The 23,421-nt window shown below is 38.3% G+C and overlaps 1 protein-coding gene across 1 annotated transcript in view; it reads right to left on the bottom strand.

The window, feature by feature from the left end:
- Positions 1–10,178: 10,178 nt before the first annotated feature.
- Positions 10,179–23,421, bottom strand: part of CALCR (calcitonin receptor) — a 71,468-nt gene continuing 58,225 nt past the window's right edge. Inside the window, exons 12-13 of the mRNA XM_026039476.1 lie at positions 17,143–17,184; positions 10,179–10,983 (exon numbers count right to left, since the gene is read on the bottom strand). Coding sequence (XP_025895261.1) covers positions 10,762–10,983; positions 17,143–17,184 — 264 coding nt within the window. The 3' untranslated portion in view covers positions 10,179–10,761. The remainder of the gene's footprint in view (positions 10,984–17,142; positions 17,185–23,421) is intronic.

The raw sequence follows: 23,421 nt of genomic DNA, 5'->3' as shown, positions 1-23,421 counted from the left end.
ATATTGGCACAGAGCRACTGAAGTGAGGTGACATTATTTGTTTAAGAGCTCTTGAGAAATCTTGCTGCTTTCAAACCACATTTTTGATAGAGGTAGTTGTGGCAGTGATTAGGAAGATAATGCCMATTTTTTGAAAGATAGAGATGTCCRTGAAGCAATAATGCTGTGAAAATATGTGTCCAAAACCTAATTCTGTTATGATTTTGGTGTTTTGAGTTCCTTGCAAAAAATACAACCTGAACATTTCTATACTACCACTGGGTTCCACCATGGCTCCTCTTTAATCCCAGTTACTTCTTAGTACCAATTTTAACATTGCATTCTGTTTATTGTAGTTTCCATTTTGGAAATCAGGTTTTAATATTTCAGCTGCTTCTAATTTGACCACACTGAAACTTGGCTTTTCTATYTACCCAAACTCATTTCCCAAGGATTCCAATAAGATATGTTTTTTTGAAATGCAATAAAAATAGCAAACCTCTGTTGATTTCAGATGTATTTTCCAAGGTGCTACATCCAAAACAGCTCGGTTTTGAGAAAATAGAAATGTGCAGGCAAACCACTCTTGGTCCCTGTCTATTTTGAGTTATGAACAGCTAATACACTAGTGGTGGAGAGGAAGTCCAAAACTAAAGAAAGATGGTGAGCATCCCGTAGAACTTGTCCTGACATTCTTTTTTTATCAGTGAACGACAAAGCAGCCCTTGGAATGAGAAGCAGAACGTGCCTACGTGTGAGAAAGGCAACATGATGAGGCTCTCCAGCATGAACTAGTGGGGATTCTTCACGACTTCCAAGGCTTTCACATAGGGAACAGCTTGGGCTTCAAGAAAAAATGATGTAGCTGTTTGGGGACAGAAGAGAAGAGCTGTAGTCGTGAAAAAGAGAAGGATCTGTTATGAATCTATCCTGCTATGTCTGTAGTGGTTCACTTTAAACTGAGACTTGCTTGAGACTTGCTTGAGACTTACTACTATATTATTAAGGACTAGGGTCTTGCTTTTGAGATGCTTACACTCACATAATACTGATAATCTTTCTCATTGATGTGCCACATAACATTGTGATACTGATATTTGACCTAGCAGGGACAGTGTGACTATTTTCTAAACTAGACCTAGTCCTTGAATGAGGGAATTCATAGTGCCACAATGTCTTTGAAGAACTAGGTTTTCATTAAAACTATATCATGTAAAAACATCATGCAGATTCTGCACATCACTGCTGAATAATCTGAACATAAGCTAACCCTGCCTATTATTGTGGTATCCACTTGAACAAAATATTTTGGTGGTTTGTGGTTTTACAAAATTTGTTCATGCTCAAGAGTGAGAGTCACTAATGTCCCACATATGGTAGACCCTCAGAARGATACCTGGAAATAGAAGCAAAGTGTACAAAAGCCTGGGTGGAGTAGGTTTTAAAATGAGCCAGACTTTAATTGGAAAAATAGAAGCCTTTCACAAAGCCAGAATATCCCAAGCACTCTSTTCTACACGAAAAAGAAGGAAACAAACAAAGAAGACATCTAAAACACTCTTGTGCAACATTTAAGAGAGGGYTACAGACTGCCAGCTCACTCTGCATCTGGCCAAGCACCCCTTGATGCCTAGATCTGCTAAAGTAGACCGAGGTATGAAACTCCAAACAGGACTAGGTCTCCCTGTACCTTCTGTAATGGACTAAAAATCTTACCAGACAACAACAAAATCTCGGTGTTGCTTCCTCAAGTATTGCTGTCTSTGCAACCTCCCCAGGTCTGGGGGATGCCCCAAGGGGAGGACGACAGCACTCGCTCGTCAGTCTTTATGGGTGATATGGATGWTGTGCGGGGCCCCACCAAGCATCCCCGCTCTGATGTGTTTGTAGGCATTAATGTTTGCAAAACGGGAGCTGTAAAGAGCAAAATCCTGATTTTCACAGGACTCCAGCAGCTCTTTCTTTCAGTTTCAGTAAGGTGAAGATTTCACTTGGATCTTCGTTTTTCTATATCTATTGGTGAATTATTTGCATCAAGTTTCAGCCCAAATCTAATGCACAGTGCAGAACAACGATTAGTTTACATTCAGATATATGCATTTTCTAGTATAGAGAATTATCAGGTTTTTTATTGCTTAAAAATCACTAAGCAGTAATGTTAGACACATTTTATTCTTGGCTTACATGAAAACAAAGAGATAATTCAATTAAAAAGTATTTTCTTTCGTATCACTCATGAATAATGAATTTGGGGCATGCTTTGTGTTTACTAAACACAAGAGGTTTTTCTTTTTAAACCTCTTCCATTTTGTAGTCCATATATTTTTAACATAATGCAACAGAATTTGATTACATAAAACTTCCCTGTCATGAATACATAGTGAAATTTTATCTTGATAGAACCTCCAGAAGAAATTTTCTAGAAARTTTTTATATGCATAAGGAATTATTTTAAAAATATTCAGATTTTATTTTATTACTCTGTTATGATTTCTGAAGCTCTATTGTTCATTTGCAAAAGCTGTATGTGATAAGCATATGTTTAATATGCTTAATTTTAATATTTAAATATGTTTAATACTTCCTTTCTTTTTTCTTATTGCATTCATTTATTTTGCCTAAGTGYATTGTTAGCAACTGACCTACCATGCCGTGCTTGAGATTTTGAATGTTCCTATAGTGTAATGTTATACTGTTGTACTGTTAATYCTATCTGGCTTATAGCTAAAAAGGGAAACATTCCCCTTCTCGTTTGGCTTTTTTTTTTCTGGAGCTGATTAGTCATGACAGACAGCTCATCATGTAGGTAGCAACAATTTTGTAGGTGATGATGGATCTGCATTAATTCATTATCCTTTCACATCCTTACTAATTCTGACTTCCTAAAGAATCTTTCATCAGGSAGAAACTTTAGGGAAGCACAAGATGCAAAATCTCTCCTTTCAGAAACGAAGGCTGCAATATGGACTGTGTTGGCTTTTTGTCTTGGAAATACTCATATTAAAATTCTTGTGACTGTTGTTAATTGTTGCCAGCTTAAAGCTACAGCATACGCCAGAGGGGGACCTCCCTTCATCCGCTGGCTAGCCGGTTGTGAGAATGATTGCTAAATCCTAAGGAATTAAATATTTGCAAGAGCTCATAAAATAGAAATCCTGTAATATAACATAACTCAATAAGTAGAACTTTTCTCCAGCTATGTCCTGCTTATTTCTCCTGGGCCTGAGCTTGATAGACCTGCCCAAACAATGATTTGCAACAAAAGCGTGTGCTCTCCCTCCTTGAGCTGTGCTCACCCCAGGCAGATATTCTCTGTTCTCCCCCCTGGAAGCCAGTACTGGTCATGCTTTCTCTAAAGCCAGAGATATAGTAACCTTTTTCTTATTTTTTTTCAGATTGCCTGATTTTACACAGAACTGTCACTGCCAGGCCCTTCTCAGAAGGTACATTAATCATGATGTTATTTATTCACCGTGTTATTTATGTTATTTATACATAAAGCTTACAAGCTATGAACACACATGGGCTTGCACACACACATACCCATAGACACTGGCTGATGCTCATCCCCTTGCTGTGGCTCTGGAGAGAGCAGCTGTACATCTCCTTTCCCTCAGGAGCATGTGCCTGTGCTCTGACACACATTGGCCTCCTCAGTCCAAATCTAAAGTGATAGCTGGGACACAGGGAGGATAGTGCAAACCATTTCATAGGGTTTTCTACATAGCAGGACCTGGGGAGGGCCTTTTTTGTTTGTTTTAGTTTGATATTCCAGTTGTTGTTACTTGCCAAGTGCTTAGTGTAAGACAACTGTTTGTCTCAACTTATAAATAGAACATTGAAAAACATATATTGATAGTCATGTAATTTATGAAGTCGGTCAAATATATCTAAACCATACACACGTGTTGCAAATGGTAAGCACAGATATCTCACTACAAAAAACAGGGGAATATGAAAAATAGCATCTTATTACCATAAACTGTCTATAGGTAGTATAATGCTGATAAATTTTGATTTTTTATGTTGAAGGTTCAGGCGAGACTATATTGTACCGATGGTATTGACAATACCATTGTATTGTCAATGTTGCTAGATATTTAGATAATCTCTAAACCATACAGAGATGAATTCTCCCTTTAGTCACAGAAGTTTTTGATATTGAGGAGCTGTCTCATTTCAGGCCAGTCYTTTTTTTTTTTCATGTTTTTACGCTAGTGATAAAAAGGAGGTTACTCATTGGAGATCAGACATAAAGCTGGGAAAAGAACAAAATTCTGCTGTGCTCCCAACGAGCCCTTTCAGCAGCTCAGTGGTGCTGTCCTAGGCAGGGAAATTCACAATCTTGGCCCTTTATTCCCAAAGTGAATCTATCCGGAGCAGGAGTGGGCAGACAGGTGACCTGATGGCCTGCACTCAGCACAGGGATCCCAAAAATTAGCCTGGGAAAATACTGAAGTAGTTGAAGGAGACTATATACCTCCTCCAAACCACGGTGCCTCCCAGTCATGATTTAAGATCAGCATGTTTTGGTCATATTCCATCTGAACAACAGTTCTTTCATATATAAGTTATATAAGATCATAGTAAATATACATGCATCCTGCCTAGACTTTTCAGRAGATATTTAGCTTTTTGTGCCTTTTATCTAATGTCAGCTCTTCAAGAGGTTTTCAATATTTTTCTTTTAGGTTACATTCAACAGGATTAAATTGTGATATAATGGGATAGGTGACAGTATTCATTCTCCTTCTAAAGACAACCAGTCTGTATACTYCAAAAATTATCCTTAATTTAGTTTTAAATACATACCTCTCATTTTAAACTTTTTAAAATAACATGAACTAAGTGTCTCAATTCCATGAACTGATTTGACCTAAAACACACACGTTCCAATCTGAAAAACASTGTGTAAATTCTGAATTAACAGCATAACACCAGAAGATCCAACTTGTAAAGGAGAAGTGTTCCTCCTGGAAATGCATAGGATGCAGAGACTGGAGAGCCAACACTTCTTGCAGGGACATTGCTGTGGAGGAAAGAAATGATGAAGGCAGGGGAGTGAAGGAGCTGTGACCTTGAAAGTGTTTACACAAACTAAGAGCACTGGAGCTGCCTTCCCAATGGGAAGGTCACATCTAGCCACGCTACTACACTTAACACATCAYGCACAGTAACCTGTTGCACTCACTTCTTGTATTTACATATAATGAGTGAGAAGGAAGCAGATTCTGAAAACTCTTGTAGCTGTCTGCTGTCTGATACACTTTTAAAAAATTATTATTATTTTTTTTAAGTTGTATTGCCTTGCTAGTACTTGTAATTGGATTAGGAGGGAAATCTCAAACATTGTTTCTGTGCTCCCAGATAATGCATTATGAGTGTTCCTGCGGGACTGTCCCGTGTCACAGTGTCCACCACAGCTATTATGAAATCATAGGAAAAAAGGAGCTTTTAAGAGGAGCTTGCAGGTCATCTGTACGTTCCCTTTGCAGATAAGCAGAAATCACCCACAACACTAATCTTGAAGTTCCAGCTAGAAGATTGATAGCTCTATCCTGACTGTTGGCATATTTTTCTCACTGTCTAGACTAAACCTTCCTTGCAACATTTTAAGTCTGTTCATTTTTGTACTTCTTCCATTACTGTCATTCCCATTCACGAAGATGGTTACTACATATATATATATATATATATATATATATTTGCTTTTATTTTCCCCTTTGACTAAACAATTCTGGCTCTACCACTCTTTTTCCTTACAAATCCTGTATTCCAGAGCTGGACCTGGTCTCCCTGCTGTCCTGTGGGCTCTCTGTGCTTTGCCCACTTCTTTTGGGGGAAAGAGCAGGCAAGCTGGATTAAGTATCCCAGCCAAGGACTTAACCATTGCCATGGAGAGTTGAAGGATTGCTTGAGGATTCTCTCCTAACAAAATAGTTACACAGTTTATCTTGTTGCTTTCTTTTTCTGCAGCAATACAACACGCTCAATAATGATAACTGTCTCACCACCCAATTTAAACCAACCAGAACTGCTCCTTTTTCAGACTGAGAGGAATACACTGATCTTTATTTGAAACTTCAAGATATACTCAAAAAATGTATTTTTCTCAGTGATGGTCCAAGTACTCAACCAAAGTKGTGCCTAAATGTAGATCTGAGATTCATCTGGAAGTATCTGCAAAATAATGTRCTGCACAGGAACATCTGGATCTCATGAAAAATGGRTGTTTTTAAATGAATCCTTAAAGGTACTTTAATTACTACCTCTGCTAAAGAATGAGAGTTGTCAAAAAAAGCATAAATCCAGCACCATACTTCATTTCAGAGTCATCTAGGGACTTAAATTTCTCTAGAAAACCAAGGAGCTGCTTGCATACCTCTTATTTGAGGCATCTTATTTGAGGTCTGACTTTCCCACCCTCAGCATCGCTGACTTTGGCTGGGTAGGATTGATTCCTTCATTTTGCCAGCTCCCTCTGGAACTAGTGCTATATTCCTGGAATGGGAAGGTCCTTTGTGCAATCCTCCTTGCTGCTGGACAGCAGACAGAACAGGGTCCTATGCAGAGTAGAGAGAACATTATCCCCTTGCTGTCAATTATTGTTTCCGTGCAAAAAAAAWTAAGGTTACAAATGCTCCTGTTAGTGAGCAATAATCAAAATTATGTGCATATTTAGCTTCATGAAGACACATCTGACTTGTAGTATTCAAGCACTGGAAATGCAGATACCATCACATCATTAGTGTTTGGGATTATATCTTTGAAAAAATGGCTTGGATTTTGTTTGTTAAGCTTGGCAAAGGATGGATGGAGCAGGCTTTGTGAAAGGGGACAGAAATTGCCCACATTTGCACAGCAGCTTTTATCCCCAAATGAAGTTATGTTGCTATATTATAAACATAGAACATTTTGTAATGGAAATGCTGGCAGACTTTTAATAAAGGTAGTATTATTGTTAAGAATTTTAATATGGAGAAAATAGTTTGTTCTGCTTTTGTTGCTACTTTATTTCAGCTAAAACATATTTATTAGGTAAATTAAAYGAAAAAAACCCCACAAGATTTAATTTCAGCACCTGTGCCACAACAAGTCTTTCCCTTTGCGCTGAGTCTCTGTACTAGACAGAAAAGAACAGCAAGAGCTTTTCTGACAAAGTCACTTGTTCAAACAAAGAGAAAAAACCCTCTTGCCAGAGCCAATGTTCACTAAACTTGGTTTTCATGTGTCAACTGTGGTGTAGATACTACCGAGTTGGTTAGTTTAGGGTTTATTTCCTTGAAAAATTCTCTTCCTGCTTTTTGGTTCCCTAGTATCTAAATTGTGCATTTCTAATGAATGGAAATAAAGAACACATTTTTCTTGTGATAAATATTAGAGACAAATTTTCTAATGTCAAGACACGGTAATTGTTCAGGTCATTTCAGCATTCTCAGTATTACTGTCATTAGTGTAGGGTACTATTTTTAAAGCACAGGTGTACAATTTACCTTGTGCGCAATGACTACTTTTCAAACYATTTTGATATGAAGAATAAAATAGCACTTTCCATTGGAAAAATATTTTGATTGGAGATTACCATCCAGCTCCAGAAATGCAGTCTTTTCTGCAAATCCCCAGGACAACACTAGCAGGGGATTCAGCATGTGATTCTTTTAGTGTCTGTGAATGGTTATTATTCCACTGAAATCAAAGTTGCCACAAAAACTGCCATAAACATGCAATGTTTCTGTCACCTGAAGCTCAAACCAAGATCCCCAAACCCAGCTCCTAAACTTGGCATTTGAGCACATTGCCCTGAAGTAAAAAAAAAAAAAAAACCCAACAAAAAAACCCAAGAGATTAGTGAATGAAGAAAGCACCCACGATAATGGCAAAGCATATCAATTTTGTACATCCACAGGAACACAACAGACGTAAAACAATCTGTACTTATATGTACATGACGATTATTAAACTTTCTGTATTATGCACATTTCTTTTACAATCAGCCAGTTTGTGTCTTTAGAAATTAAGAATGCCTTTTGGAAAGCACAGCGTGCCTCAAAGCTATCCAGAAACACAGCATCCGCAGTAAAGCTGCCTTACTGCCTTTAGCTACTAAGTCTTCCATTTTCTGTTGTTCACTGGCAAAAATAGAAATAACAATATGCAAAATACTGTTGTGTGAAAAAATAACTGCCTTCATATAGCTTGAAGTCTGAAAAATAGGCATGTGGTTTGAACGAAAACTCAGGACTGTGTTTTTTGTAAATATTCCACTAGGTTGAGCATGCTGTGGGTGGCACTGTTGGTGGGCAGATCCGTCTTGTTCCTGGACTCTTGTTGGATTGTCGCGGAGTTGGCAACTCCTTCTCCAAGATGGGTTGAAGCCTTTGGTGAGGAGCAGCAGCAAGGTGAGTGCATCTGCAGCATGACTGCTCTTGCCATGAGGCATTGCCTCCTCTACTTGGAGGGGGATTCAGTGCCTTGGGTTGCACCTTTCCCTTACTTGGAGCTTGGAGGACTTCTCCAGTTAGGTGGATGACTCATGTAGGTAGATATGTTCCGCACACCTCCATTTAAAATATACTGATGACCAGTCCACCTTAGGGTTTAATTGTGGCAGTAAAGGAAAAATTAAATCCAACTGAACAGAGTATTTAAAATTGGTTTCAAATCACTAAGGATGAAATCGTTGTCGGCTTTCGAAGTCTATACTAGGCTGTATTGCAGAATTTGTACCTAAACACTGGAGAGAGCTGTCTGACACTCACTTATGTCAACAGATGTTTGCTGGAAAATTTTAATGGAAGTTGAAGATTTATGATAGAATTGACTTTAGCAATTTATGCTGTGGAATATAAAGTCTATCCTGCAACCCTTCTTGGACAGAGCATGACCAGCAGGATTATGGCCTTTACTTGTGATCTTAAAGTTTACATTTAGCTCAAGCATTTTGTTTCAGATATTCTTTTCTCTTTTGCTATTAAATGACAAGATGTGAATTTAATACTATATTAACTTATTTAAGTTATTATGCAGCTCTAAGGAGAAAAACAGTACGAATGGGATCTCAACAAGTAAAGGAAGGAGGGGAAAGCTTACAACTGTGAAAGAATTCCCATGTTAATTGAATTACAGCTTAAGCACTGAGTTTCCTATTCCTTCCTTCTCCTCTTATTCACCTGCCATGTAGGCTGGTATTTTAACAGCTCCCAGTGCAGGGCTGCTGTGTAGCAGCTGCCTTCTCCTGTCACGATATTTCCCTGTTTGGGCTGGGGCTGAAGCATCATATGTAAGTGGATGAGCAAGGAAAACAGAGGGGCATGGATAACTTTCCAGCTTTCCTCAAAGGCAAGGCTGTGATGTGCACACTGGTATTTCAAATACCCCATCCTTGTATAAAACAATAGCAAAGGAGTGGATGATCTGTAGGGAAAGTTTCTCAGAAAGACGCAGTAAAGAAAACTTTTAAATTCATTAAAAGTTTTATGAACAAAACTCCCTAGCAGTCACAGGTATTCAAAACTTCATTGGCACTGGTCTTTCTGCTTGTAGATGCTTAATGTTTAGCTTTATGTGGAGCATTCATCTAGTCCTTTAGAGTTTTTCAGAACTTGTGTAATGACAATGTCACAATTTCTAATTGCAAATCAACTTTCCCCGGCCCTATTTCTACTGCAGTAATCATACAGAGACAAATGATGCTTTGAATGTACAGGAGATGCTTATTACTTGCAAGACTAGGTATTTACCATGTTTGCCTGATGACACTCACACATTTCCTTCATCTATCAGGGATTCTCAGCAGCACTCAGATTCTAAAAATAGATATTTTTTCTGCTGTGACTTTAGTTTCTTATTTTTTACCTGGGATTCATTACTGCTATGGCTATAATTTTATTAGAGACAAGAACTCATCCACCATTTATCTCTGAATGATCATCATATGAAATCATAATTTCCAATCAAATTTCACAACTTATTTGGGGTGAAAGAATTGTGCCTTAATGATGAACTTTCTGGGCAGAGTAATAGGTTGACAGTTTATCCCATAAACAAATACTCTTAAGGAGCTACCAAACATTAAGTAAAAACTCTTTTGAAATGTCTTCTGAAATTTTTTGAAGCATTTTGAAGAATTGCTATGTTTCTGAAGCGATGATTAAGAATTTGTTATGACTAATTTACCTTCATTTGTTCTATGCATCTGCTAATGGCATGGTAATATTTTGGGTATCCTTTGGAAATCATCAATATTTGAATACTTTAGAGTGATTCTTTTTTTGGTCTTACCAGGTACAAAAAGATTTAAGATGGCATCAAGCTCCTTAAGAGGGGAAAGGGAAAAGATTCCAAGCCAGTTATTTCTTGTGAAAGCTGATACTTCAAAATCTCTGGTTGAATAAAAGTAACTGAAGCAAAAAGTGCTAAAAGTTTAAAACATCAGATACTGGTCCTTTCTTTCCTATTTACTATGGGTCATCTGAAACTGTTGGTATGGTTGTATTGTCACTTCATATGGCTGGTACCAGGAAGTGTGGAAATTATGTAGCTTGGTGAGCAGTTCCATGTTGAGTCGCTGCATGTTGAGTAGGATGGACTGCTCTTCACATCTTTGCATGACACTGTCTCTGTGTCATGCCTGGAAAAGGTTGATGTGGCTTCAATATAATGCGTCTTGTCATCTGGTCATGCYCTCTCACACCATGGCTTGATTTCCACACTTCCACCCTTCTCCCTACTTTGTTCACAAGCAGAACGTGAAATGATGAGTTTGTAATGGTTGCTGTTGAGCTAGGCAGATGTCTCGCCAGATTTTAACGCAACGAGTTCAGAGTCATCTACGTATCTGCCGTTTAGCTGCTCGTTGTTGGAGTCATGATGGTACAAGTAAACGGGGACCTCTGTGATGGATGTTGCCGTGTAGGAGGTAGATCGTGTGGAACAGTGCTCTCGGCGCCTTTGGCCCCACTGTGTTTTATACTGTGTCCATTGCCTTTTCAAGGCTCCTTGTACCTGTGAAAGAAATGCATAATTAGAGTGAGGCTAAATTGCAGCTCCTAAAGTGAAGCCAGTTTTGTTTGTTGCAGTGATAGTTTCCCTGTCCTTTGCTAAGCCATTGGTTGCAAGCACCAGGACCAGTCCCCTCTCTTCCCCTTCCCCCCAGCTCCAGRAGCAAGAGCAGTGCAGTTATTCAGCTCTCTGCTCTAGGTTCCTTCCTGTCTACCCTATGGCAGCAACCAGATYTTCTGCAGCTGTTGATGCATGCAAGCAGAGCAAATGGGCTAGTTGTTCCCATAGGAGGTCAATGTGGAATAGACTGATGTACAGGAATGCAGTAGGATGGAAGTAGGGAAATGAAGGAAGGTTGGGGGTTAAAACTCAACTGATGCTGCAGCTGGATCCTTGCCCCTAATACATCTAATACATCATGAATGCTAATACATCATGATGCTAATACATCATGCACCTCTGCCTTGAAGAAACTTAACCTTGAGTAAAACTAGCCACAAATGGCATATATGTAAGTACACTTTATAAACTTGCCAAGATTACATTTGTACAAAGAAAGATTTGGAGGATTTCTACAGATGAACAGGGATTGGGCTCTCGTCATTTATGAATAAGTTTTGGTAGTTCTGCGCTGGCAAAAAGCCTTGATCACAGCACTGTGCACAGCAGAGAATTTCAGCCTCTGGACATTCATCTTCTAAGAAGGCATCTTTTATTTAACATGTATATTAAGCATGATGTTTTATATAAGGTTATGTTTTATGATGAGTTGTGCAGGGAATAAGAGCCCCTTCTGAGACTGCACATCCAGGCATGCTGGAACCTGCTTGCTCTGTTCCAAGGAAGTGTTGAGACGCGAGCAGGGGGTGGGCAAACCCTGGCTCCTCTCCTTCAATTTAGCCATAACAGCCAAGAAAATGTAAATGCAGAAGTAGTTTGCCATAATAATCTGCTATAAATTACTTCCACCAGAGAAAGGGAGAAGCAGGTGAAGTGCTGGGACTTACAGGAGCATCCTGGAGTTACAATATGCCTCCTAAGGCTGACATTATATGTCAGTTTTTGGTCAGGAAGTTTGCTCAGCAGCCACTCTAAGCTTAATGCASAGAGGTGTCTTTGATTCAGGCAGAAGAGTTTGAATGACTTCAATATTTCTCATGTCTCCACAATTCTAATCACTCTATTAATATGTATATARTAAAGTGCTATCTACTCACCACCCACAGCTGCCTGCAAGAAAGCCATTTCATGTCACCTAAGGACAAAACTTCATAAGGAACTGCTATAAATCTGAGATGCTTACTGAGTGTGCAGTGGGACTATGCAACATGCCAAGAATGGATATTTCATTTGCTTAAGCTTTTTATTTTCATGCCAAGGAACAAGCCAAGGTATGAGGAYTGATACTATAAATCCTTACTCATGCAAGTAGTTGCACTGACTGCAGGATGACTACTTTTTTTTCAGAAAACAGTTATTTGCTACACTGGACATTTAAAACTCACTGAAAACTATGTCCATGCCCAATTTCCAATACTAACTGTTTGGGGTTTTTTTTAATMATTTTCTCAAGACAATGTACTTAGAGTTTTTTTCATCTAGAAAAATGTATTGCTATTCACCTCATGGCAAATAAAGAAAAGAAACCAAAAGCTGAATGTAGGTTAACTAGATATCAAGAACATAAATGGAACTTTAATTACTGGTGTCATGAAAAAGTTTATATATGGTTTGGGAGAGAAGAGGAGTATCCCTTCCATTCAGGCTACGATTAGAAATGCCAGTTGTCAGATCTAAAAGGCTCCATGGACTGTGAGAGCACGAGGTCAAAGCAGCCGTGTTGTTATTCTGCACCAAACTGCTGGACTTTACAAGAATCTGACCACAAATGGGTAGCGGCTGATACAAGCTGCTGAGCAGGAATGAAACAACATGTTAATCTATATTTCTGTGCTAACTCCAAGGATCTCAGATGATCACAGTTCAGTGCCAACTAAAACTAGGTTTTAAATGTGTAAGCAGCATTTACTGAAAATCACATGCACAGCCATAACACATTAACAACTGAGGGCTGGGCAGGATGCTCTCTATGACAGCAGAGGGAGGAAAAGAAAGCCTACAGAAAAGAAGAACTTAAGTTTATTTGCTCTGCTCTTCTCTGTTATATGCTCATGCCTCTTTGGCATACAAGGATATATGACTTTTTTTTTTTTCCTCCAGACTTTCCATTTTTTTGGCCAGCCTTCCAGTCTAAAAGAAATCTCAGGACTGGAAATATGGTCTGGCGAGCCGACAATTGCAAAGACCCTATATCATCTGTGCAATGCTATTTTTATTGGATGGAGAAACTACAGTGCTACTTGACTCTCAGATTTTATATGAAAATGAATAAGAAAACTCATCATTTAAAAAGTACKAAAAAAAGCCATTATTTGTATGTTTTCCTATATTAATGCAGAGAACTTCTTATTCAGTATTTTGGCATTTCTTTCAGCAGATGGRTTTGTTGTGGTGCTAAAGTGAGGTAGGTGAGGTAGCTGGCTGCAAACACTGATAGAAAACACTGCCAGGTGGTACTGAATTTAGCATTGTTTATTCTGGATAAGTTTTTCATGTTTTGGCCTTGAAGATAAATATTCCAGTAGTAAAAAATAAATTACTGAATATGCAGCCTCCTGTGTTACTAAAACTAATCATCTTGCCCCACACTGTATTTTCCCATTCTGTATGGCCTTGGCTGAGGACAGACAGAGCAGCTGGCACATATCCATATCCATTCCTATATCTGTTCACACTACATTCAGCAAAAGTCCTGGGAAATTAGCTTAATTTTCTTGGACAACCTAATTCAAATCAGTACATGATGAGGGCAGGSATGAACACAGCCCCTTTCTCTCCCTTCAGGAGTTGCTAAAGTCACCCTGGTGTCAGTCCGTTGCTACTCCCTAATAGCTTTTATGTCTTATATATCTGCCACTTGTGCATATACAAGAAAAAAATGACACTTTGAAGACAGGGGCCATAGTTCTTTCATTCTCTTTTCTGGTACAGTCCATCACAGCTGGTTCAGTGGAATTAGGCTTGTTATCTATTGATCAACTGCTGATGCAAGTACCCACAGATTGTCCTGAGTCTGTACGGCAGAGGTGTCATCTTGGGTCTCTATCCACCCTAGTGGGAAATTCTAAAAAAGCTTCCCTTTTCTGGTGAATATAATTTCCAATTAGAAAATAATGTGAGAGTTTCTAAACACCTCTGTCATTATTGTTGGGCAATCTGCATGTCTGCAGCAGATGCAATTTTGGAAGCTGGAGTAATGAACAAAAACACCTGAGCACCAACAAAAATCACACTAGGCATGACTTGAGAATCTGAATCTCAACAACTGTTTGTTCCTAGTATTGATGCTCATTAATATTTCTGATCAGTCATGCCAGGAAGAATTCATTAATCCTTGAGGCWGGTTGTAACTACCTGAGTGTAGCCAAGGTATCCGTATGATTACTTATAGGAGCAACACAGTAGAGGTCTGGAAGACACATTTCAACATCAGATTTGTGTTTTCACTTCATTTTGTGCTCTGCCCTTTACAGATATGTGCCTGTGATCACCAAGATTATAAACTCAGGGAGCGTCAGAGATGTCCCCTCAGTGACAACTCAAATCAAAGGCAGATGTCTAGGTCATGGACTTTTACAGGGAGGAACTCCTCCTCTTGTGAGTTGCCAGATGTCTTAGAAAGGCTTTCCGAAGTCAACAGGTGTCGATGACTATTGTCATTACTCAGAGTTTGTATTCAAATTATATATCTTTGGTCTGTATACAAAGCTAGCTGCTGTTACTACAGTTTCCTAACAGCAGCTCAATTTGATGCAGAACTCCACAAAGTAACAAGTGCCTCAGAGACTTAAGTATCATATATGATTATGGCATATTTCCTTTTGCATTCTCAAATAAATGTAACCCAATACTTAATGAGTAAAAGCAAGTTGTGATTATTGTAGACTCAGTTTCATTTCTGAATTGTGGCTTTGKTTTTTTTTCTGCCTAGCACACTACAGGTTAATTAATCCAACAGATAAATTCATTCATACCTGAGCATCTAATTTTCARTTAACTGATACATTTGGTTATAATATTGACATAATTATTGGGCACCTTGAAAATTATATTACTGGAACTGTAAAGATGGATTTTTTTTGACACTTCAGCACTGACAACAGTACTTTAGAAATACAGAATTACAGCTTTCTGCTGAACCATATCTAAAAATCAAGCAGCCTTTAAGAAGTTTTATGTTTTCTGTGCCTTTTCYTGCTGTTTTTTTTCTTCCCACTTTTATGTTCTCATCGTAACTACAGAATTAGAGAACTGATCTTTTACCCTGAAGCTGTAAAATACTAAACAAATATGTTCTGCAAAAACTAACCTACAATATTTTTCATGTGATACTGGGGGAATAAAGGGGAAAGAGGTCAATGTTCAGAACTAGAATTTTGGGGTAGCAACACATAATTTTGAAGCAAGCGATGACATGCAGGAACACTGCCTGTACATAGCTATGCAATTATTTCTACAGGGAGAGAATGTTTCAGAAATTTCCTGGCTGGTTTCCTCTTTCTGCATGCCAATACTTCCCTTCTAGAGAGAATCATAACCCTTTACTCTCTGTATTTCATGAGTGTGGAGAAAGGCCTGTGCCAGTAAAGTGGTGAGTAAGGCAGAAGGAGAAATATGGTAGAAGCCCGCAGAATCCGGGGCAGAAATGTGGTGGGAATAAAGAGCTGGAATATATCTCTGCAACCTTGTTTATCTGGACTTGCCTCTGGAACCCAAGAGTGAACTACTGCAATGTGATATTTAAGGTTATCATTTCATTTTAGGTTTGGTTTCATTAACTGCTCATGGTTTGCTATTCTCTTTTATATCTCCTGAAAAGCCATGCTACAGAATGACAGTGGGAGGGYATCCAATCTTTTGTAGTATTTCATTTCTCTGTACCTTTACTTGGCAAGCCAAAAGCATAGGTATAATGATGTGGAAGCAGAATATAATGCACTGTGTCCTCTTGAAAAACAGCAAACCACTCAGTAGCACCTTATCAATAAGGCAGCTCACTTTAAGTCACTATAAAAAAAGCAGTGTGCTCACATAATTACTGGGAACTTGTACAAGGATAAATATAAGCTTGGATATCTCTTTAGAGTGACATAGTGAACRCTGGCATGACAAATCTTGCTCCAAAAAGGAATATGTGTATCTAATGCAGTAGACTGAAAACTAACTTTTTWAAGTGCTTTCTAGATTTTCAAAGGTACACAGTATTTCATTTTGCTACAGTTAAAAGCTGCTCATGTATTTAAAAACATTTTGCGGCTAACTGTCCTTGGAAAATTACTTGCTGTAGGAATTTAAATGGCTCTTGACATTCTTTAACTAGCCGTTTTTATTGAAACAAGAAAAATCAGTGAAGTGGACCTAAAACAAGTTGTAAGAGGATAAAACATTGATCCCGCTGTAAAAGAACAGGAGACATCTTTCACTCAAGGGCTTTTATTCCTTAATTACTACTTGAGAAACACAGGCCTTAAAAAGGCCAACGCTAACCCCTGAAGGAGTGAAAGCAATTGCACTCCACCAGGCTTCTCTGATCTGAGGGCACTGCTAGGGATGGCCTCTCTCTCTGCTCTATCAGTTTAACCCAGCTTGCTGGTGGTCCAGGCCACCCCTCCGAAAGGGCCCTACTGCTTCTCTCAGGATATTGCAATCACTTCATGTCCTTCATCCAGCTACTCTAGGGCAAGAGGTAAAGTTAAATAGCAGGAAAGGGAGATGAAGTAGATTATTGCTTTTCTCCTTTACCTTGACCTCTATTTTAGATTAAATTGTGCAGGGTAGGGGTGAGAATCTCTCGACGGTACCTCACTTCATGTGGTCTGCTTTGTAAGGATAACACTCCTCAGTCACCCCCTCAGAGAAACTCAGGCCAGGCTCTGTGCAGAGCTTTGAAAAGTGCATGGTGCTGCTTGCATACATAGACTAAAACAAAGACTTTGTGCTGTTTTGAAGTTTGCAGCTGGCCAGGTTTCTTTTCTCTATTAATGAACAACCACCTGTCTATCTATGAAGTTTCTGATCATTTACTGTATCGTGCGTGCTTACCTCGCCATTGAAGAAGCAGAAGATAGTTGCAACAAGCAAGCCCTAAGAGGAAGAAAAATACAAATTTTAGTGTGTGTCACATGCCCCAGCTGGAAGTTTAGACTTGAGAGTCACAGAATAAAAACAGTTCAATTCTTTTCCAACTCAGTTATTTCTTCTAATCTCCCTCTGTATACAGTTACATTATTGTATTGACTTCTGCCTTTTAACTGTTTAACTTTTTCTTTTATATTACCAGCATTTCTAAATCATCCATTTTGAATGTAAAGTTGTTTCTATACAACAAGGAATTTCAGAAGTGAAATTAAGATATTTTGCTATCAGAGCACCTCATTGACACTAATTTTTGTGAGAGAGGGARGAATAAAGGTATAGATGATCCCACTTATACTTTAGGGTGCAGTTATTCAGTTGAAATTAGTCAAGGAAAATTAAATGCCTCAGAAAGCTCTTAAATTGAAGTGCCTGTTAGGATAAGAGAACTTGCTTGGGGTGCAGTGGGATGAATCAGGTGAATGTAAAAAGAGGTCTTAGTAAGGGGAAAAGGAAAGAAAAGTAACAGCTGAAAAGAGAGATGTGGAAAAAAAAAAGATTGAAGGTCCAAGCTTAAACTGCTCAAAATTAATGTAAATAATGCAACAGTAGTTCAGATAGTGTTTCACTATATCTACAAGATCAAATGGGGCCAAGCCAGGAGCGTGAGGTGAGGAAGTAGGAAGTACAAAATTAATAAGACAAAAATTTCTCACATACAGAGCCTGCCATTCAGAATATGTAATTAAATTTGCCCACGTTTTAAATAGTATTAGCTCTCATTAAAATAGCATTACATAACAACACTGGGAGCCAAATTCATTCTTCTGAAATTGCTTAAAGTATTTATAATAAACTAAACTTATGTTTAGTTTATTCAAATTTCAGTTTGTGAAGTTGAGTGAAAATCTGCAATACAGTAGCTTAAATTCCCAAGGGCTACTATGAAAAGTGTTACAGCTGTGTCTTTTTTGTAAGTCCTCATTTATCTGATTACAAGTGAACTTGTAGCTAACACTTCCTGAAATAGATCTTGGACTCTCAAATGTATATTTTGGACCACAAACGTATGTTAAGTGATAACTCCTTTTCACCAAATGCTTATATATTAGAGACACATAGAGGCTGTTTTGAAGATGTGTTAACCACTTGAACATGGGCAATTACTCTGCTGCAGTAGATTTGCTTTCACGAAAATGGGTAATTTGATATGATTTAAAATATGAACACAGAAAAACATATCTAAGGATGAGGAGATAGCATAGATAGGGTGAGAAAAAGAAACCTTCTCATATTTTTGGAATAAAATGTGAATATCTCAGAAATCTCACAAATCCTGTTTCACAATATGCAATAATTCATCAACAAGTCCTGGTCTGAAAACATCATGAAGTTCTCCAAAATCTTATGCCTCAAAAGCAGGACTTCATAGTTCGCAGTAACATCAGTGCTTTCATCACTTGCTAAATTGTAAGTGTTTATGAAGACAGCAATCAGCCAAGATGGAAAATGAGATGGACCTTCTAATCCTTTGGGATTAGAAACTGCCAATGGGTGATCCACATGAGGCATGACAGCCATAAAAGACAGTACACAGAGAGGAAGAAACAGAAACGTTTTTCAGAAGTCTATTCTTTAACTGGAGAGTTTAGTCAGAATTTGCCAACTGGAGGTCACATTAAGGCAGAAACTGAATCTGAACAACTGTATGGTATCTGCAGACCTCTGTTACATCCTACAGTTGCTCTACTTCTTTGCTTTTCAAGCAGTGGGTATTTTCCTTAACAAGTGGGTTTCTTTTCAAGGCATCTTCTGATAACAGTGCCGAAGAGGAAGACTTGGTGATGCCTCATCCACCTCTTCTGTTGAGAGCAGATCGGGTTCCTCATTCTCTTGAGGCTGTGGATGACGTATGTCTCTGCTATTTTTCTCATTTTTGCCCCACATTCAGCTCCCTACTCTTCTCCCAAGACACGTAGCCCCCTGCGACCTGACAGCTGAAATGATTTGTGTTTGTTACTGAACCTGATTTACACTGAAGAGGAAATCTCCATAACAGCCACACACAGTGATGGACGTCTCTGGAAAACTTCTTAATATATGTAATCTTGAGCAAAATTGGAACTATTTACATGTTTTCCTTTTTATTTCTTGCCTGCCATATTTCCAACATTAAAGGCTACTCCATGATTTTGTTTCTTTTCTCCTTCCTATATGGATATGAAATGTCTTACAATCTTACTTCCAATTCTATCTTAAAATAAGTAAGTCTATTATTTCAGTAGAATAGAATTCTTTATGTAGATGGTGACGAGGATTCTGTTCATCTGCAATTTGGGAAAGTTTTCCTGTTTTAAAGTGATATATTCACTTTAGTACTTCTTATATAATAGCCTTCTTTGTAAGATGGACAAGTGGGAAGAAGTAGTAGTGAAGAAACTAACTCAAAACCTAAGCGTCCTCTGAAAGGCTAAAAATAGAAGAAAACAGACAAATGGAAAATCTGTAGTATGAAGTTATAACATTGAATGAATTATAGCATTGAATTACAGCATTATTATAGCATTGAATGTGCCCCTCTCGCAGCCATACAGAGAACAACAGGCCACCAGGCCATGCCCATTGCTCCATGACAATTGCAAGGGCTGGCACTACGTCCTGAGACTCCTGGCACACCATCGTGGGGACCTCATTTCTGCAGCTCCATAGGGATGGCTCAATGCTCTTACAGAAAGAACAAGCTGGGCACAAAGTTCTTCTTCTCCTCTTGCCTTTTGATAGGTCTATAATAATATACAAGAAACCTGATATTTTTATGTATAAATATATTTTTATAGATAATATATATAAATATATAACACTGACTATATGTTTAAATATTATTTTGTTTTAATTTTATCACATCTACATGCCTATAAATATGTTTCATATTAATATTCTCAATAAAGTATTATTAATACTTAATATTAGCAAAACATATCAAATATTAATATAAATATTAATGCATTTAAATATGAATATATAAATTTATATATTCATAAAAATTGATAAACTGCTTGGTGTTTTTAATGAGAGTAAATATTAAAATGGTTCTRCATGTTGCCTGAATTTTAGCTCATATATCAAGGCTTCAGGGTTATTATCTTGATTGAGAGTTGCCATCCCACTGGGTTTGGTAAAACATCTATATCACTAAGCAAGGGGAATCTTTGGCCTTGCCAGATCCTTCATGCCTGTTCATCTCTATGATGCCTTTATTGTAACAGTCAATATGCTTTCAATCACARTCCAAAAATACATGCTACATGCTACATGAATAGCTATTCATGCTACATGAATAATTACTTGCATTTCTAATTCTATTTTTTTCTGATTTATAAACAGAATTCTTCCCATAGCTCAGTCTTTTGTGTACCTTCAGCTGTAAAGCTATGCAGCTGCAGAAGCAGCTAATATCAGTAGCATTTCTTTTTTCTTGACTAGAGGACTGGAGAAGCACTGATATTACAAAATATTAAAATATATGAGAGACTGGATATGGATTATCTGTTTCATGGCAGCCCACAGGGTAGTCTTATATTTGTTTTACATAAATCTTCCTTTTTTCCCCTTTATTTGCTGCTTTTTTTTGCACACGGTGCAATCCTTGCCGAGGATGGGCTGTCTAGGTCAATTATGTCTCTCTGCCACTGTGTGGAGTTGTTAAACTGACCTGTGATATATTGGCTGCTGATAGTAGGATAATGATGGCTGTGGGATTGAAGGGAGATATGAGGAATAGTTTTACTTTGAGACTAAGGCCTTTCGGAATTCTTTATTTTATTTCTGGAACTTTGTGAAGACCAGATGAACATGGCTTTCTACTGAATCATGTCTTAGGGACTGTCCAGAGTCTGCAGATCTGAGAACTTGATGTACCTTATTGACCAGACAGTGTGCTTTTTTCCCTGCATTTAAACGCCTGTATTGGTCCAAGGACATTCTTTGTTTGACAGGTATTTGATTTGGTTTACACTGTCTTACAAGATGTGTGTCTAAAATGATATTCCAATAATTTGTTCTTTTTTTTTTTGATTTAAAAATTTAAGAACAATTGTTAAAAAAAAAAAAAAAAAAAAGGTTTCCCAAGTCACATACCGAAAATTGAAATTTTGGATAGGTTTCTGATATCTCATTTGGGCTTCTTCTATCTCATGTTTCCATAAAAGCAACATAGATCCTGTATGAAGGAGCAACTATATGGTCCCAGTCTCTGTCCTAGTTATACACAGCATGTCCTGAAGGCTTCAGTGGGATTCATGATCGATAGTAGAGGCTGAAGACAGAGGCCTTCCCACTATGACTGGTATGATCCAGTGTTTAAATTCCAAAGCATCATGTTGGATGTCAKGGAGAGAGGAGAGCTGATGGAAGGAGTCTGGGAGTGGGAGCTCCTTGGAGAGCATCTGGCTGGGGAGGGCTAGATGAGGGCTTAATGTATATATATTGGGAGTACTGCATTTCCCTAATATTTCCCAGGTGCAGGCAAGCCCCTTGGAGGTGTCAGGCATGAGCCATGTCCGTGCTGTCCTTCTTCATCATAGAGACCCATCAGGCTCCTCAGTATTGTTATATTTCCCTTACACACAAGACACGGCTGCTGCTGTTCCATTCCTTCATGAGAGGCAACCTATTYGTTGCATTTTGGTTTTGCAGGGCAGTACAGTAGGATGATAAGTAGAGGCTTTGTAGTGAATTTCATGGATATATTTTGTGAGAGGTGTGCAAAGAGCTAGTACATCCCATGCAGGAATGTCTTACACCCTGAACAAAAGTCCATCCTTCATAAGCTTTCAGCATCATTTAATGGGCTTTTGAAAGTCAAGTCCTCTAGAGAAAATGTGCTAATTTTCTCTAGAATGAGCTGTTCTGTAATGCAAATGTTTGCTTTACAGTGCCCACTTAAACTACCTCTGTTTAATTAGCTAGCTGCATGTTCATCAATCCGCAGAAAGCACACGTTATTCCACTTTAGGATTGAAATATCTGTTTTTTTGCCTCATGAATTCTTCATTTCAACAACATGTGAGCCTGAAGAACTCATGCCAGGGGTGGTGAGGGGAGTTACAAAACTCTGCTTCTGCATCTGCAGCATTTGCACCCATATTGGGAGTGCAAAGCCAGTCTTCAGTTTTTATAACTTAGTACAGACCCACTCAGTGGATCTGTTAAGGTGAATCAGGTCTAGGTAGAACGAGCAACACAATCAGACAAAAGGGAGGCCTTTGCGAATTGCTTATACAGCCATATTTGAAAAAAAGCAAACCTTCTGCCTAAAATGGTGAGCATTAAGGGTAATATTGCAAAGAGGGCAGAACAATTCAAAGCCAAACTGGCTTCTGCTGTGCATAATTGACTTTAGCAGGAGAAGTCTAGCAGGTAGCGTATTTTTGCAGCTGAGAACACCACTCTCTGAAGGAAATACTAGTCCATACTTTCATCTGGGAGCAAATTCTCTCTCATTCACTGTCTTCAATCATTTGATTATTATAATAGACCACAGTGCTGGTTTGTATCTCTGTTTTGTGCATCGCTAATCTATCAAATCATTGTGGTYACTTAAAGCAGGGAAGTACTGCTGAAAAACTGCCTCTTTCTCTTCGAGAAAAGGTATAGAAAAAAAATCATCATTTAACCACTTTGAAGATGAATGGAGAATGTGCTACATTAACCACGTGAAGAAATATCATAATTATACCCATAATGTCTGCTTGTAAATGCCTGACATACACTGCTGGATGCAGAGATGAACAAGTTGCTGCTAGTTATGGAGAGGCAGGCTGCACTGCAGTTTATGAGGGCAAAAGAGCCAGGGGAGGAATATCGCCATTACACACACTAATGCAGTATCTGCTAATTACATAAGCACTCCTAGAAGAAAATGAACACTAGAGGAAGGATAACACAGCTGTCTGTTTTAAACATGCATGCAAGAAATGTTTGGGAAGGGAATAAGAAGGTTTATTTCAGAATACAATTATTAAAGTCTGCTTTATGAAGAAAAGAGGGAGTCRCCGATAGTCACAGACAGTGGGTGAACTCCATGTCTCTCATGAAAGACCAGTTTTTACATACTGGCCTAGATACATTGCAGCCAGTAAAACAGACAACCAGACATTTAAAATCATTTAGTGTTAAAAACAAAGAGAGAAAATAAAATAGTTCTAATTTAAACTGTTAAATGCTTGAATTTAACTCTTAAATTTC

This window comes from Nothoprocta perdicaria, unplaced genomic scaffold (genome assembly GCF_003342845.1).
Source record: "Nothoprocta perdicaria isolate Ctin4 unplaced genomic scaffold, notPer1 scaffold_23, whole genome shotgun sequence".
Lineage (NCBI taxonomy): Eukaryota > Metazoa > Chordata > Aves > Tinamiformes > Tinamidae > Nothoprocta > Nothoprocta perdicaria.
Note: the sequence above shows the minus strand (reverse complement) of the source record. Positions and strands in the feature narration are given on the sequence as shown.